This window comes from Propithecus coquereli, unplaced genomic scaffold, assembly GCF_000956105.1.
Source record: "Propithecus coquereli isolate 6110/MARCELLA unplaced genomic scaffold, Pcoq_1.0 Scaffold518, whole genome shotgun sequence".
Lineage (NCBI taxonomy): Eukaryota > Metazoa > Chordata > Mammalia > Primates > Indriidae > Propithecus > Propithecus coquereli.
In genome coordinates this window covers 962,655-980,366 of record NW_012151041.1, presented here as the reverse complement: position 1 = coordinate 980,366, position 17,712 = coordinate 962,655, and the positions used below count along the sequence as shown (strand labels likewise).

Below are 17,712 nucleotides of genomic sequence, written 5' to 3'. Positions count from 1 at the left end.
CAGGGCTCAAGATGGTTCGCATTTAAAAATTATGTTAAAAGTCCACAAGATTCAGTAGTGCATGGTTTTAGAAAGACATCTTGTGACTTCCCACAATTGGCTGTCATGTTTAATGAGCCGAGGCAAAGCCGCTGCGCTCGAGACTCCCATCTCCTTCCCTGCAGAGGGGAGCCAGCAGTCCCCCTTCATGGGGGTGTGGGGGACAGATCAGCCCTCCTCTGCGATGGGCCTTGCACACCTGAGGCAGGTGGCCCCTTCCCTCCCCAAATCCACCTACAGATCCCAGAGCAAAGGCCTCTTCTGCACACTGGACAGCAGGCCACATGGACTGCCCCCCACGCCCTCCCTCCACCCTCCCTCCATCTGGTCAGAGGCCACACCCTCCCTCCACCCTCCCTCCATCTGGTCAGAGGCCCTGGTTCTTCAGGCCCAGGGTGGGCGGCTCCCCCAGGCTGCTCCTCCTGCACTCACCCGCCCAACTCAGAGCTTTAGTTTCCTTTTTGAATTTCCAGAACTGAGTTCAGATCTTAAAAGATTTAATCACCATGGTGTGCAGAGAAAATGAAATTTAGGGAGTAGCAAATGAAAGCTTTGAGCAAGGGCCAGGCAACCCGGGGAGGGCTCGGTGGCCAGCGCAGGATCCCCAGGGGCTCTTCACCCTGGGAAGAAGGGCCCAGCTTCCTCCCTGGCACCCCATTCCTGCCCTCCCCACTGTAGACCCTTGCCCGCACCCATCTCCTAGCAGGCCTCAGAGACAGTTCCTCCCGGTGCTCAGCCACTCTAGCCCACTCCCCTCTCCCTCTTCCTCATTTCCTGGCTCCATCTAGGGAGTGAGCTTCAGAGCAGCCGGGCAGTGCGGCCATGTTCTCCACTGTACCCAGCCACAGAGCAGTGTCACCCGAAGAGGAGCCATCCAGCAGATGCCCTGAACGAGGAAGCAAGGAGCCCACCAAGGCCTGCCTCGGCCATTCCCGGAGGACCAAAGGGGTTCCACCAGAACCAGTCTGGGAACAGCTGCCAGGATCCCACCTGTGGATATTCACGTGCACATCTACACATCGAGGATCTAAGGTCCTGCCGCAAAGACAGCGGCTTAGCACTGCTGCCCCAGCATCCGCAGACTCAGGGACCAGGAACACGGTGGAGGACACCATGGACGCACACGTGAAGGTAAGGACTGGGGCTCTGCTGCATGGCTGGGTCGGATGTGATGCGGGAACACGATGGCAGGCTCAGTGTGTAAGTATGTGTGTCTGGGTGTGTCTGCGTGTCCATGTCTCTGTCTCTGTGTGTCAGTATGTGTTATATGTGTGTGTGCATGTGTCTGTATGTGCTGTGTTGTCTCTGTGTGTCTCTGTGGGTGGGTATGTGCTGTGTGTCTGTGTGTTGTCTATGTGTTGTGTGTGTCTGTGTATCTCTGTGTGTCCATGTGTGTTCAAATCTAAAAGTATGACTTTTAAATGTTGGTCTGGGTGGTGGCATTCATTAGGATTGATTTTCTTTGTTTATTTTATGAAAAACAAGTATTCCTTCTGAGTGTGTTTTTAAAATTAACACACTTATTTTTAAAAGAGAGAGAGAGAGAGAGAGAGAGAAGCTGGGGGCTTGAGAAGCTGACTTTACCTCTATCCTTCAGAGACGCTGCATTTGTTAGGAAACATGTTTGTTTTCTCCCAGTGCTGAGAGTCATCCACATTTAGTCATCCAACACAAAGCGCCCAAAAACAGGCAGGAGGAAGCAAGTGAACAAATCTCCCACAGTTGCAGGAGATGGTTTGACTTTAAATGGAGCAATGTCTAGTGACCCCTGACTCAGGGCAGAGTGAGCCCCTCTCCTGCGGGCTCCCCCCAAGACCACGCTCCTCAGGGCAGAGACCCTGTCTCCTTCATTCCGTGAACCCAGCACCCAGCCCTGGGTGGGGCACACGGTGAGTCCAGGAAGGGTCTACGCAGTGAGTGGCTAACTGGGGAATGAAAGAAGTGAGAAAGGAGGGATGGAGGGAGGGAAGAGGGGAGGGAGGAATTAATTAGTGGGCCCAGGAGGATGCTGGGCTCCTCGTTACCATGGAGACAGCCACTGGTGCACAGGCTGCACCAGGCACTGCAGGGTTAACAGTGGGCGGGGCTGAGCAAGAAGCCCCCACCCCACCACATAGGCCTAGTCTGCAGGGAGGCATCACCTGACCTGGAGGGGACATGGGCCCAGTCTGGGAGGACCTGGAAGTCTGCAGGCAACACCTCCTCCCCCTCGTCCAGCTGTGGTCCAGGTCTGGTCACACCCTGATCCCTCTGAATTCACCAGCCACGTCCTGGCCCCCTGTGTGGGGTGACCCCCTCCCTCTCCAGGAGTGGGCACTGCAGCACACTGCTGCCAGGTGCCCGGGAAGCCTCGCCACCCACCTCTGCTCCCATGGTGCAGCCCCCCACCCCAGCAGTGCATCTTGGCCCACGGGGTGGGGGCACAGATGTCAGCCCCTCTCACACTCCCAGGGGACCCCAGCAGGAGTAGGCTCATGGAGACAGACACCCAGAGACAGGCAGGCTGCAGGAAAACACGCATCAGTGGATGCTACATGTTTAGAAGTGAGCAAGGGAGAGAGGGAAGGAGAAACCCCACTGTCACCACCGAATGCACATTTCACGGCGGGCGGGTGCTGCTGGCGCCCAGTGTTTAAGATGGCACCATGCCTGCCCCGCGAAGGCGATGGCTCCTGCTGGCAGGGGAGCCTGGGATGCCAGGGCTCTGCAGAGAGGAAAGCCAGGATGCTGACAAGCACCTTTGGAGCAAAACGGTGCGGGGACAAGTGCCTCCCGGGGGCCTCACGCCTGACTGATCTGCCCCTGAAAACCCACCCACTACAGTGCAGCATGGGTCCTGCAAGCCCCCATCAGCCCCTGGGAGGTGGGGGCCAGGCTTCCTACCTGCACAGTGACCTGAGTCCACCCACTCCCTGCAGCTTGTGCCCGTGAGGGTGGACGTGCTCACCCTCAGCCAGTGGTCTGTCACCTGTTCCGGTGGCTCCGAAGAGCCCACTGTTGCCTGGCCGGGTGCTGGCACACTGGGCCGAGCTTCAGGCAGTGCCACCGCAGCTGCGGCAGCTCCTCTTCTGCGGAGCGAGGCTCGTCTCCGCCCTCGGCTCCCGCCTCGCACCACAGCGGAGGCTGCTCAGAGCTTTGCAGAGCCCGCCGCCGACTCATGCAGACTTGCCTCCCCGGCAGAGGCGAAAACAAAAGCATTAATCTTCCCTGCAAGGCCCTTTCTCCCCCACCACAGGCGAGGAGGAAAACCCAGACCTGTTCTGCTCCTGCTCCTGGCAGCTGGGACAGTCCCCTTCTGATAAACCGAGGGGCCCCACTCCCAGGCACCGAGCCCCCCATTCTGACTTGGCATTACATAGACATGAGGTGAACCCCACCCTCCCAATCCATCAAGGGGGCCACTGACTGCCCCATCAGTTATCACCAGGCCAGCACTGAGCTGGGGGTCCCTCCGAGATGGGGTCTTCCTGATGCCCTGACCACGGCCAGGCTCACCAGGTGCAGCACGTGCCCAGGGCCCAGAGGGGCAGAGCAGCAGGGATGGGTCAGTTCTGCCTCACCTAGGCCAGGGCCTCTCCGGTGCAGGGGCCACTGCCCACGGACGTCAGGAAGGTGGGTCGGGCTAGGCGCACGCACCTGCAGCCCTGACAGTGGTGGCCCAAGATGCACTCCCTTTAGGGCATTAGGCACAACAGGTGTTACGCTCTTAAGGCAAAAATGCAAACCCACATCGGTGCACCGGGAGAAGATGAGGGGTTCCAGGACAATCTGGGCAGCCAGGGCTCAAGTCGGGCTCTGCCACCTGCTCTCAGGTGGCCAATGGCCCAACATGTGGGCAGACCCAGCTAGATGCCCAGGCGAGTGGCAGGATGTGGTGCGTGTATGGTATAGGGTGGAAGCGCCCGCATTTGGTGTAGACCTGGGTGAGCTTCAGAGCCACCTGCATTTCAGAGGAAGAGCTTATGGTACGAGGAAATATGATACAATATTGAAAAATGCTTATGTACGAATCTGGAGGAAGTGAGGGGCAGTGAGAGGGATTGCAATGGGTGTGGCTGAGGGAGGGATTTGAAAGAAGGTGTTCTGAGGTCCAGGTGCACCTCTGCACTAGGTGCCTCAGAGGTGAAGAAAAGCATCTCAGTGTCCACTGTTCAATTCCACTCAAGCATCTGAAGCCCTCTCAGGTGCTGGGCACCTGCTGTGGGAACTGGAGAGGAGCCCTTGGAGACCCAGGGAGCACCCGTCCACCCTGTGCAGCCCGGCCTCTGCGGCAGCCAGAGGGGGCGCTCTAGATGCAGGTCCAGCCCAGGGTCCCCAGCCCCCCCAGGTGCCCTCTTCCTGCAGCCTCCTCCCCACTTGGCCTCCCGCCGGCTCTAGCAGGTCAGTGCATAGCCCCTCCCCATTCTCAGACCCTCTGGTCAGCTGTCCCTTCCCCACGGACCATGGGCCAGCCCAGGGATTGGGACACTCCATCTGCCTGTCCCAGCACCCAGCCCTAAGCCAAGGCAGCCCGCAGAGCAGGATGGGCCTGTGCATCACCTGGGCAGGGCCTGGTCCTGGGGCCATGGGATTTATTTCATTGAAGGAAACATAAAAAAGCGCACAGCACGTGTGATGTTCACACAGGGAACACGCCCACATACCTACCACCCAGGCCAAGAAACACAGCACTGTTGGTACCTAGAATGCCCCCATAATTGTCGATTACCCTGCCTGCCAGGTGACCACCCTGGGGACACAGTCCTGCTGTGGGGCCATGGGCATCACCCTCCCAGCCCCCTAGGTTCACTTCCCATCCTCCACACCTGAGTCCCAACCTGTATAGGAAAAGGCTGGGCCAAAAGATCTCAAGTCCTTCCCCCTCTCCGACTCTCTGAGTTTGAAAAGTGGCACAGGTGTGAGGCAGGCTTCCTGGAGGAGGTGGCACCGAGCAGGCCCCAGAAGGTGTCCTGCGGTGGTGTTGGGAGGAGGCGGAGGCGAAGGCTGGGTGGGACAGGTTGTCGCACAAACACACACAAACCTCACAGTAACTCCCAGGGAGCAGTACGGCCTCAGCTCAGAGAGGGCGGGGCCCCACCTACCTCCAGCACACGCCCTGTGATGTACTTCTCACAGCCGTCACAGCGGATGCCAAACTTGGCATGGTAGTCGGCTTCACAGTAGGGCAGCCCGTCCCTGCAATGAGACGGGCGCTCAGGACGGGGCAGGGTCACCCGAGGATAGCTGGTGCTTGCCCCAGGATCTGACAACTCTCCCCAGCCAGAGGGTCTGCATCGAAGTGGGGACATGCCCACCTTCTCCTGCTCCAAATAACAATCCCTCTAATAGGGAGCGTTCACTGGGTGCCTGCAGGCATCTGCCCCCATGAGAAATGCCCTGAAGACCGTCCCATTTCACAGATGGAGGGACCGAGGCGTGCAGAGGCAAGGCTGCTTGGCCAGTGTGGGGCCGAGGGGCTGGCGGCTGCCTGCAGAGGCTGGGCTGAGGGAGCAACAGCCACATCTGGGAAGTAAGAGATGCTTCCATAAACCTGGCTCTTTCTGGTTCCTCCCGTCCAAAGATCAGCATCTAGGGTACCTTAGAAAAATATGAGCCAGAGAGGGGGTACAGCAGGGCACCCACTTTGGGGACCAGGCTCAAGGATGACAAGAAGGCCAGGTGCAAGCAGGTGGGTTAGGCAGGTGCTTCCTGCTCCCAGGAAGTGGGGTGACAGGCAGGCTTTGGCCACATGCGTAGGCGCCCCGGCCTCCTGCTAGCAGGAAGGAGCAGGAGGCCACACGGCTGCATCTACTCTGCGCATCTTCACAGTGTGCCTCCTGCTCGCCAGGTGCCATCATGGTGTCAGGGAATCAGTGTCGGATGAGACAGTCATTCCAGGCCCTGCCCCTTGAGCGAGCTGCCTACACTCTGAGACTCCAATAATGAGCTGCAGGGAAAATAGCTCTCTGCTGCGTCACGGATGGGAGGATGATGCGGGCGTAGCTCCTGAGGCTAATTCAGAACCTTTCATAATCATTATTGAGGGACCAATATAACAGGACAATGCTGTGCAGATGGGGGAGTGAAGGGCAGAGGTGGCCCTGAGGTTCCCAAGTGGCCTCGCTCAGCAAAGGGAGATGCTGCTAAGCAGTGGTTAAGTGAATTGGCTCGGACTCAAATGCCACATACCAGCTGTGTGATCCTGGGCAAGTCACTTAACCTCTCTGAGCCTCAGCTTCCCCACCTAAAAAATGGGGGAAATCATACTAAGCACTAAACAAGAGAAGGTGGGACCAGAGCCTCGTACCTGGCAGGCCCCTGCCCACAGCAGTGAGTCCACTGTCATTACCAACCGGGCCCAGCAGGAGCTGGGTGTGGCATGGCCTGCACAGAGCGGAGCCCCGTTACTGCAGTACAGCCCCCTTTACACTGCCAAAGTGGCATGTTGTTCCAATTTGCTTTGATTTTCACACAGCTGCGACAGAAGGTAGATCTCCCAAGCTGTCAAGGAGTAGACTCGAATTAACGCCGCCCTCTTCTCACAGCTCTGGCATCGCCAGGCCCATGGGTGCCTCAACAGAGGAGGGCCCAGCATGGGGCCAGGACCCTGGGGCTGGGGCCCCTTTCCGAGTGTGGCCTCCAATTGAACCACGGCTCTCTGAGAAGCCATCTCTCAGCAGGGTGGCAGCCCTTCCTTCCACGTGAGGGAGAAGGTAGAAAATAGGTCCTTAGGACCCGCTTCCAAATGCCGCTGACCTTGGGCCCTCGTTATAATCCACAAATGGGTGCATGTGCAGCAAAGCCAGGAGGTTAAGGAAAACATCTCCATGGCAACGCTCACGCCCTCCTTGTCAGTTCTGGAATGGCTCTGGAGGCTGCTAAGTAACACGCTGGTGCGGGTGTGCTGCCAGCACCACGTGAGGACCTGAAGCCTGCTGGGAGATGGGTGCCCTCAATCCGCATCCCAGTGCTCTGCCTGTGTCTTGCACCCATTCGTTTGCTATGACAGAGTTCCAGGAGCTCAAGCCCCTTTAAGGCCCTCCACCCTGGTGCAAGCCCATCTTGGTGTGGGGATTTTACTTAAAATGACCCATTTGAGATAACTGTAGATTCCGTGCAGTTGTGAGAAACGACACAGAGAGGTCTACTCTGGCAGTGTTCCCCAGTGGTGATGTCCCGTAGAGTTAGAGAGTAGTTGACCAGAAGTTAACATGGGACATCAGGCACATTGTTCAGACTCCGTGTTACCCACATTCACACGTGTGTGCATGCGTGTGTATGTGTGTGTGCGTGTGTGCACTTCGTTCTTTGCATTTTATCACAGGACTTTTTCAACTCGGTCAATTCCTGTGACGATTCTGTTCCCTAGGAGCATTCAGAACAAGTGCAGCCTTTGCCAAAACTTGCTGGAAGAGCCTCTCCCTCCCAGGAGGGAGCCCTGGCTGCTCTCTAGTTCATGCGTTACGTCGCCGTCTCCTGTGCTGTTTGGGGGCAGCCGGCCCAGCTCCTGACCTCCCCGGGTGGAGACACATGCCAGCTCCTGGCCTCGAGCCGCCTCTGCTCATGGCCATGACCTTCCCAGAAAGCTCCCCCACTGCCCCGATAAAACCTTGCTCCTCTGTCCCCCAAACCAGCCACCACCCCAGCTGGACTGCACATCTGGGGGGACACTGTTCCAGCAGGAGCTGCCCAGGGGCCCCTGCCCCACAGGAGACAGAGCACAGTCATGCAGTCCTTCCCTGACAACGGAGACGGGTCAGCCTCTTCTTCCTCATTCCTGTTGCTGACACTGCTTTGCTCTCTGCAGGACAACTGCAGGACAAGAGTAGCCTCACGAGGGACAGGAGACATGGCAGGAGAGCTGGGACCCAGCCCCACCCCCAGAACAAGGAAGGCCGAGCTGATGATTTCCTTGGGGCCCTCACCCCCACATACTTGCTGATGTACTCAGCATTCAGGAGCTTCCCGCAGGTCTTGCACTTAAAACAGCCCAGATGCCAGTGCTTGTCCAAAGCCACCAGGGCCTGGCCATTCTTGATCTCTGCGCCACAGCCCCCGCAACCTGGAGGAAAGAGAACAGAAACAGACATCCTCACCACGGGCGGAGAGGCACATGTTGGGGCTCACAGGGGCACACGAGGTGAACCGGGGGAAGAGGTGCCTGCCACCATGGCTCTCCAGACCCTGGGAACGCACCCGGAGCAGCGGGAGGGGAGAGACAGAAGAGACTCCCAAAGCCAGTGAGTGGCAGGACCCTATTACACCGCAGCCCATGGGAGCATGTGGAAAACAAATCATGAGGTTTGCTCCTGCATACATTGGGTGCCCACTGTGTGCATCCTGGGCTAGGAGCTGGGGAAACTGAGGCCCTCCCTTCCAGAAGATTGGAGTGGGCTCTGGCAGAGGTGTGTACTCAGACAAGAGCACATGGGGTGGGGGATGGCCAGGAAGGGAGGGTCCAGGCAACCAGAGCTCTGACAATGGTGGGTCTGGGTGGCCCTGCTTGTCCTCTGCTGGAAGGCGGAACTCTGAGCCTAACCATGACCCAAGGTGCCCACCAGAGGGAAATGTGCCACATGGGAGAGGCCTGAGTCCCCAGCCCTGAGTCAGACTCAGGGATTCCTTCCTCTGCACCCAGCCAGCCAATTGACCTCTCTCTGCTGTCCTTCCCTGTGGTGACCAGTGCTCTCCATGGCAAGGCCACCAGCCTAGTGGGCCCATGGCTGCCTCCTCTTACCCCACCCCCCAGCCATGCTTCCCCTACTCACACGCCCCTGCACACAGGGCCTCAGTCCCAGCCCCGCCCTGCAGAGCCAGTGGCCCAGGGTCCCTGCAGCCCATGAGCAGCTATATTGCGGGCTCCACAGCCAGGGTCACGTGTGCTGAAGACAGTGGGGGCCCTGCAGGGACGTGGAGCAGGCGGGGAGAGCCGGGGAGACTCTGGCGCCGGGGCCTGCACAGGGAGTCTGTGTGAGTGTGTGAGCATCTATGTGCAGGAGTGTGCAGCTGCGTGTATGTGTGTGTCACCTGAGTCTTCACGTGAATGTGTGTCTGTGCATGACTATGTGCCTGTGTGCGTGTCTGTGTACATGAGGGTGTCTGAATGTGAAGGTGTGCGTGTCTGTGTGAGTGTGTGTATGTGTGTGTGGTAGGGTGTGTCTGTGTGTGTGTGTCCAGTGTGTGTCGGTGTGTGGGAGGGTGTGTGTGGGAGGGTGTGTGTCTGTGTGTGGGAGGGTGTGTGTGTGGGGGGGAGGGTGTGTGTCGGTGTGTGGGTGTGTGTCTGTGTGTGGGAGGGTGTCTGTGTGTGGGAGGGTGTCTGTGTGTGGGGGGAGGGCGTGTCTGTGGGAGGGTGTGTGTGTGTGTGGGAGGGTGTGTGTGTGTGTGGGAGGGTGTGTGTGTGTGTGGGAGGGTGTGTGTGTGGGAGGGTGTGTGTCGGTGTGTGGGGGTGTCTGTGGGAGGGTTCTGTGTGTGGGAGGGTGTGTGTCTGTGTGGGTGTGTCTGTGTGTGTGTGAGTGTGTGTGTGAGTGTGTGTGTGTGTGTGTGTGTGTGTGGGTGTGGGTGCGCGCGCGCGCGAGGTGCGGCTGTGTGTCGGGAGCGCGACGCGGGCGCGGCTTGGGATCCCGAGCCGCGCAGAAGGGAGAGGCGTCTGGCCGGCGCGTGCCCAAGTCCTCGGTGACCAGTGCGGACGGAGCCAGTGAGGCCACGCTTGCCTCGCAGGCCGGGGGCGCCACAGACGCTTTCGCACACACGCCTTTGTTGTTCTCTTTGGCGGAGACCAGAATCATACCGTTTTTGAGGATAAAAAAAATTAACACCCACGAAGCTGCGGGTCGACCTCTGCATTTCCTAAATTACCGCCTGTCCGCATTCCCGCGGAGCTCTGGGAAACAAGTGGGAACGGTTCTAACTCCAGAGGGGCCTGAGGGGCAGGGTCTTATTCGCCTCCGGCCCTGGAGGCCCGGTGCAGGCGGGAGGCGGGGGGGCTCCAGAATGAACAACGAATGGGGCCAGGAGACGGGATGCCCCCCAGCCCGAGTCCAGGAGGCACCCGTGCCCCCCCCCCAAGACCCTTCCCACTCTCCACTCCCTGTCATGACAGAGACGAGACAGCCACCAGGTCGAGCTCTGCACCTCAGCACTCCCACTCACGGGATGACTGGCACATTTCGTAAGCTCTTATTTGGGGGCAGTCTTGCTCCCCAGGGGACATCTAACAATGTCTGGAGACCCTTCTGCTTATCACTACCTGGGGTAGGGGGCTCAGACGTGTAGTGGGCAGGGCCACCACCCACCCGAAATCCGCAGTGCACGGGACAGCCCCCATGACGAAGGAGTCTGGGTCCAAGTGTGAACAGTGCTGAGGCTGAGAAACCTTGCTCCGAGCCTTGGGTGGCTTCTCTGCTAGTGGGCACACCAAGGCAGCACGCCACACCAGACTGTGGCGATGACCAGAGGACAGGCAGCAGAGAGCAGTGGTCACATCCTGGCTCTGCCCCCCACCTGCTGTGTGGCTGTGGGCCAGTCACTTCACTTCTCTGGGCTCCAGTAAAGTGGGGACACGCTTTATGGTGACCAGAAGAGTACCATCCTCCTAGAGAGCTGACGTGGGTGCAGGGCCCCGAGTGAGGGCGTGTTTGATAAACGAATGAATGCACGTGCGGTGACAGCCACTCAGTCAGTCCAGCTCTGCTGTAGTTATCACTACTGCAGCCATGCCTCCGGGAAGCTGTCGCAGGCATCTCCGCCACTCTGCCTCCTACCAGATTAGGGGGCTCCCTCCCCTCCCTATGCCTGACCTTGCTCGGCAGGAGGGATGGGGACCTCACACCCGCCCACCCTGTTCTTCTGTCAACTAGAGAGCAGCGAGTGTGGAGACAAGAGCAAGGTGCAAAAAGGGATGTTGTCATGGAAACCGCAATCACCACTTTCTAACACATCTGGAGCTCAGCACAGCTTTGCCTGGGTACGAACGGCAGGCAGTACAGGATCTTGTGTGACGAACATGGCAGGCCAATGCTGTCAGTGGCAGGATATCCCTAGAATAGCGTGAGGGGGCCTGAGGGGGCCCTGAAGTGAGCTGTCCATTTACCCATGCACCCTGGGCCTGGCTCTCTTCCCCGCATGACCCTTCTAGAACCTTCCAGTTTCCTGTTTCCCCAAAGTGCTCCCTTTCCCAGAAGATACGGTCATGGGTTTGAGGACCAGGCCCCTGCAGCACTTCAGGTCTGATCGGGGCCAGGGAAGTCAGGGAGAGGCTCAGATTCCCAGTCGAATCTGAGATTGAGTTTTGGAAATGAGGAATCCGACAGAGTTCCAAAACTTGGTAATGACTGAGAATTCATGAACTTGGCTGGAGATTTCATTTGGGAGCCGTGGTGAGCACAGAGAGCCCAGAGCAGCCACAGGGAAAGATGAGGCACAGCCAAGTTAGCCCTAGTGCCTGCAGGTCCTGGCTAGACTGGGGACGCAGCGCCACATTGTGGGCCAGAGTGGGAGGAGGGGTGGGGGCTTCTGGGGCTGGCTCCTCAGGTCACCTCCACCCTCGCGCAGGAGGGGACTTGTGAGGTGGGGGCTGCAGATCCTGCCACTGCCCTTGTAGCACCCGTGCAGCCTCATATGAGCAGAAAACACAGGGGCTCCAAGTGCCACGGCCCAGGTGGTAAAGCTGTCACCCTGTCCTTGGCCTGGGATCCCAGGTCTCCACATGCCTCTTCCTGCCCCTGCATTCCTGACTCTAGCAGGGTCTCCCCATGTCCCAGCTCCAGGTGTGACACCCTCCATGCCAAGCCGGGCTGGGACCCAGCCAGTGGAGCTACAGAGCTGGGAGGTGGCCAAGCCTGAGAACTGGCCACAGGGGCCTCTCAGCAGGTCCCCAGCCCAAGCCCTGTCTCTTCAGCCTCTAGGATGCTCTCCAGACCACCACCCACAACCCTCGCAGACCCCACGCCCATACCACAGGCCATGTCTTGCCCTGGCACATGGTGGGGAGTGCTCAGAGCCGCCCCCTAGTCAGCACAGGGCTTGGCCTCTCCAAGGGCCACCCTGTGACCAATGCCTGGTGACCAGCTCCTGTCCAGCAATGGGCTCAGTGCTGAAGAGCTGGGAGGAGGCTGGAGGGGAGCAGAGGGGGCCTTGTGGGGCAGAGCAGTGCTTCAGGGACAGAGGGGACTCTCCACGGTGCAGTGGGGGCACTCAGGCATGCAGGGTGCCGGATGTGCTCCTCCCGGGAAGGAGAACCGCATGGCCTAGCCTGAAGCATTTCTTGTCACTAAGCTACAGGCTCAGGAGGGCTGAGGGAAGCTCAGGGCCAAGGGACCCTAGCTGGAGCCCTACCAAAAGAGCTAACCACTGTCCACTTCCCAAGGGAGGGGCAGCGGCACAGGTGGCTGTGTCGGTGGCTGCAGAAGGGCTTTACTCCCGCATGCGGGCCCTGGCCACCTGGCCAGGAGCACTGTACTGCCAGGCTGCTTCCCAGCCTCAGGACCGATCTTGGCACTCCCCCACTCAGTAACCTTCTGTGGCTCCTCACTGCCTCCAGGATACACGCTCCGTGGTACGGCTTTGGGGGAAGGCCGCCATCTGGTTTCCATATCGCGAGCATCACTCCCATGCTCCAGCCCACACTACGGTCCTTTTGTCCACTCGCACGGTCTGGGGGTGCCCCAGCACATTCCACGGTTTTCTAGTCTTTGCACCTGTTCTCACCTGAGTACCTTCCCTTCCAACCCACCCACTGAAATGCACCTGTGTCTCAAGTTTCAGAACAAAGAGCACCTCCTTGGACGGTCACTGTAGAAGAAAAAGAGCTCCTCCTGGCAGGCACTCTAGGGACAGAAGGAGGCAGGGGCGGGAAACTGTAGACATCAGCACAGGAGCCAAGGGCTAGTGATTGGTGTTAATGTTTCCTAAGCACAGAAATGATCTAAGCTCAGGATTCTCTCCATGGGCTGGGAGAAGGGGCAGGTTAAATTATTAGATTGTTTGGGGATCAGGGGAGCATTTATTCTTTGAAAATGCAAATTTGATATTTTAAAATAAATTTACATTTGGAAAGGGCAAAGCCTTTCTGCCAAGGATATTTTTTAAAATCTCAAAAAAAAAAAAAAATCTCAGATGATGATTCTGTGGTCCATCATGTTTCCCTTTTTACTTTGGTTGCCAGGAAGCTCTTGGCAAACTGTACAACACTAATCCCCCCCTTTTTAAATTTTGCTGAGCTTTTGATTACTATTTGATATTGAATTATAATAGTACTACTGTTTGTGAAGCAAATTCTCAAAAGTTCTATCAATCTAGGCTTCAGCTGGAAATTTTTGAATGGAGGACTCTCCTAGCAAGGCCCAAAGCAACAACCTCACCACCTGGTGCTGCTGTTGAGTTTGCCTCTCCAAAGGATGAAGGCTTCACTTCATCTCACAGAGGAAAACTATTCCCAGCTCCCAGAGCTGACACTGAGCTCCCAAGAGGCTGGTGGTGGAGTCATCTCTGTAGAGACTTCGACATGGCAGATGAGGTGGGAGAAAGAAAGTGTTTGACATGGAGAGGAATTAACCACGGGTAGGGGCTGGCTCTGGAAATCAGCGGAAAGCCCTCCTCTATCGTGGGACATGTGGCCCTGTCTCTGGGGACACCACAGTGACCACGGCACTCAGGGTGGGCTCTGGAAATGCAGCCTTTGCAGTGGGCACCTGGGAGCCAGGTCCTGGTGTACAGGCCTCCACCCCAGTGCCACGTCCCGTCTCTTTCCCCGATGAGCCCTGGGCTGGGAAAGGCCACCTTGCTGCCCCTGCCTTGCTGTCACTCTGCCCCACACCCACAGACCTGTGACTCTCCAGTGGGCCTTTGTTCTTTTACAGTAATGGCCTCCTGCTTCCTTGTTCAAGAAGCATGTATTGAGCCCCCACTGCATACACACCTAGCCTAGCTCCTGGGTGGCGGAGCAGGGAGCCCGAGAGCCCCTGACCACGGGAGCCCAGAGCTCAGTGCTTGACTCTACGCTCCCCCAGAGGGTTTCTAGGTGGCCTGGAATTAACTGAGGGGAGCTGAGCATGAGTGCCAGAGGGAGGGGACCAGAAGGAGACCAGGAAGCCTTCCTTGAGGAGGTGGGCTGCAGCCGGGCAAAGCAAGAGTGGGGTTGGATGGGAAAGCAGGAGCCACAACACGGAGCGCGGGCACAGCCTGTGCAAAGTCGTGGCGGCATGAGAGCCCAGAGACTTTTGCTCCTGGCTGCCTTCCTCACGTTTATCCACAGCCACTCACTGCGACCGCCTCTGCTTTGGGGCCCAGTTTGTCAGGCTCCCGTTGCCAGGCACTGCGGAGGCCACCCCACCCTGCCACTCAGCACCCACCCCCACACCCCTCAGTGCCCACTTACTCCGGAGGCCCTGGGACAGGTGCGCGCTGCTGCCCACCGACGTGGGCAGGGAGCACTTCTGGCATATGCATTCCTTCCCGTTGAAGGTCACTCGGTCCCCGGGTGGAAAGGGCAGCCTGAAACAAGAGAGCTCGTCACCAGCCAGGCCCACCTTCCGACCCTGAGCACAATACCACGGCCACCCCCCAGGGCCTCGGAGAGATGGGTGCCACAGGCCCAAGACGCAGGGCCTCCCCCGCCAGGCACTGCTGTGTCCCTGCTAGTGGGATCTCAGGTAGTCACTGACCTCTGAGCCTCAGTTTCCTTATCTGTACACACAGGCAGGATCACAGTGCTTGAGGCTGTGGAAAGACCCGCTGAGGGCCAGCCCGGAGCTTGGCACATGGCAATCAGCCGGGCTGCCTGGACCCCTGGCCTCCCCCAGCCCACCCTGCCGTCTGCCCACACAGGGTCTTTGTTCACGCCAGTCCGATCCTGATGGCTGTAGCCGCCGCCGACTGAGCATCCACTGTGTGCCAGGAGCCAGGCGCTACAGCAGATACCGTATATGCTGCCTCCTTTAATGACTTTAGGACATTTGTTCAAGTTGGTATGTGCTTCGCTTTCTCTCTGTAGGTGAGAAACTGATGTTCAGAAAGGATACTTAACTTTTCCAAGGACACACAGCTGACACGTGTCAGAGCCAGAGTCAAACCAAGACCTGTCTGGCTCCAAAGTTCCACGATTTAACTACGTGGACCCCTAAGAGGGCAGTGTCCTCGAAGAAGTCAAGGGGCTGTACAATCAGATCCTGTCTTTATTTAAAATTCTGGCATTTTGTTCAAAATGGATTATTTTGCATTCATTTCAATTTTTAAAACTACTGCATTAAAACATCATTTACCTTGATTACTGAGTTTTTGGTGCTCTCTTAAATTCTGCATCCAAATCGAGTGCCTAGAGGGAGGCTGGGTGTGGGGCAGCAAAGACCCCCACCCCGCAGCTCTGAGGACTTCTCCTTTGAGACTGAGAGATGGCTCCGGTCGCTGCTGTCTGGCAAGCCGAGGCCAGGCCTCCTGCAGACAGGGGCCAGAAGCACACCCTAAGACATGTCTGTCCTGGACACCTGCTGCCACTGAGCTGCTGGCAGCCGCTGGGCCACCGCCTTCGCAAGCTCAGCCTGGCTAGAGGACCTGGTGCCTCTGTGGGCAGAAGGCTGCAGAAGGACCAGGACGTGTCCCTTTGAGCCCCCTGCTTCAACACCTCCTTGCGCTTCCAGACCCCAGGCACTCAAGAGATAGTGGATTCATTGTTGAGTGAGTGAGAGAATGAATGAATGCACAAGTAAAGGGCTGACGCTTCCCCAGGAGGCTGAGCTCAGCCTGCTCTCTCCTGTGGGGCTGTGGCCCCACCTCCCCGATGGGCTGAGCCTCCTCTGATAAAGCCCAGCTGTAGTCCCCTACTGTATGGGGCTGGCATTCAGGGCCCTTGTTCACGCAGCAGGTGTGTTCTTGGGCTCCAATTCGGCCAATTCCTGCTCTTGGGGACCCAGGAGAAATACAGGCTGAGCTGGGCCCAGGGCCCCAGGCTTGTTGGATGGTCCTGCAGTCCTCTCACCCGCCACCTGTCCTGGGGCCTCTGCAGCCCTCTGAGGCCTTGTGCTTGGCCTTCCGCACTAGCACTGTGGTCTGCCTCCCCCGTCTCAGAGTCTTGCAGCCTCCTGGAGATGGTGGACCTTGGGACAGAGGGGGAGCCCCCATCCCTAGATGTGCTCTGAGCGAATCTCTGGTGGATAACACAGAGCACGTTACTCGACTTCTCTGAATCCTGTCTCTCACCCATAAAATGGGCCCAATAACACCTGCATCGCAGGGGTGTCAGTCATTCATTCGTTCACTCATCCATTGGACGTACAGCATGGCAAGCTTGAGCATACTGCCTGTACCCGGGGTGCGGAGCTGAGCAAGGTAGCTATCATTTTATTTATTCAACTTTATTGAGGTTCATCTTGACACATGTACACACCCACGTAACCACCACCACTATCAAAATATAGAATATTTTGTCCTCCACAAAAAGTCCCCTGTGACTGTCCACAATCACCCCCACCCCCACCCCCGGCCCCAGGCACCGTGGTCAGCTTTGTCACCATGGACAGATTTGTCTCTTCTGGAACTGCACGTAAGTGAATCATGTTGCAGGTAGTCTTTGGTGTTTGTGCAGCACAACATTTCTGAGGTTCGCCCACGTTGCACATACAACAGTTTGCTCCTTTTTATGGCTGAGTGTGCGTGGCTAAACCACAGCAGGTATTCCACTCAACAGTTGAAGGGCATTTGGGTCATTTCCAGTTTGGGGCTGTTACATATAAAGCTGCTAAGAACATTTGCCGACAAATCTTTCTGTAGACATATGCTTTCATTCCTCTTGGGTAAATACACAAGAGTGGGATTTCTGATCATATGCTAAGTGTATATTTAACTTTATAAGAAACTGCCAAACTAGGTTCCATAGGAGCTGCACCATTTTGCATTAACAACAATGCATGAGAATTCCTTTTGCTTTGCGTCCTCACCAACACTTGTCAGTATCCACCTTTCTGGTTTAGCCACTCTAGCGGACGTATGACGGCATTTCACTGCGGCTTCGATTGCGTCCCCTGATGACTAATGATGTGAAGCCCTGTTTAATGTATTTGTTGGTCATTCATATCTATTCTTTTGTGAAGTCTCTGTTAACTCTTTTGCCCATTTTTATCCATTTTTTTGTTCTTCTTATTATCAAGTTGTAAAAGTTCTTTGGGTACTTTGTATACCAGTCCTACATCAGACTTACGTGTCTAATTGTTCTCCACCAGCTGATGATTGGCTTTCACATTTGTTCATTTCGTATTTCCTCCAGCCTACAAAACTGCCTGTAACTTTATTGTGCAGATCTGCTGGCGACAAATTCTCTTAACTTTTGTGTATCTAAAACAGTCTTTATATTTTCTTCATTTTTTTGGTAACAGTTTATTGACATTTATTTTATTCATATACAATATAATGTACAATTCATTGGGTTTTTGTGTATTCAGAGCTGTGCAACCATCACCAGAATCAATTTTAGAACATATTTGTCACCTGCAAAAGAAACCCCATACACTTTAGCGTCTCATCTTCATTTTTGAAAGGTTTTTTTCCTTGGTATTGAATTGTTTGATAGGTATTTTTCATTCGGCACTTTAGAGATGTCGTTCTATTGTTTTCTAGCATGCATAGTTTCTGATGAGGATTCTGTAGTCATTCTTTTGTTCTTCTGTAGATATTTTTTTCTCTTGCTGCTTTTAAGATTTTGTTATC

The 17,712-nt window shown here is 56.6% G+C and overlaps 1 protein-coding gene across 1 annotated transcript in view; it reads right to left on the bottom strand.

Annotated features, from left to right (window-relative positions):
* ABLIM2 (actin binding LIM protein family, member 2) overlaps positions 1 to 17,712 on the bottom strand; it is a 108,838-nt gene that overhangs the window by 72,587 nt on the left and 18,539 nt on the right. Inside the window, exons 4-6 of the mRNA XM_012656746.1 lie at positions 14,393 to 14,508; positions 7,954 to 8,080; positions 5,121 to 5,214 (exon numbers count right to left, since the gene is read on the bottom strand). Of these exons, the coding sequence (XP_012512200.1) occupies positions 5,121 to 5,214; positions 7,954 to 8,080; positions 14,393 to 14,508 (337 nt within the window). The remainder of the gene's footprint in view (positions 1 to 5,120; positions 5,215 to 7,953; positions 8,081 to 14,392; positions 14,509 to 17,712) is intronic.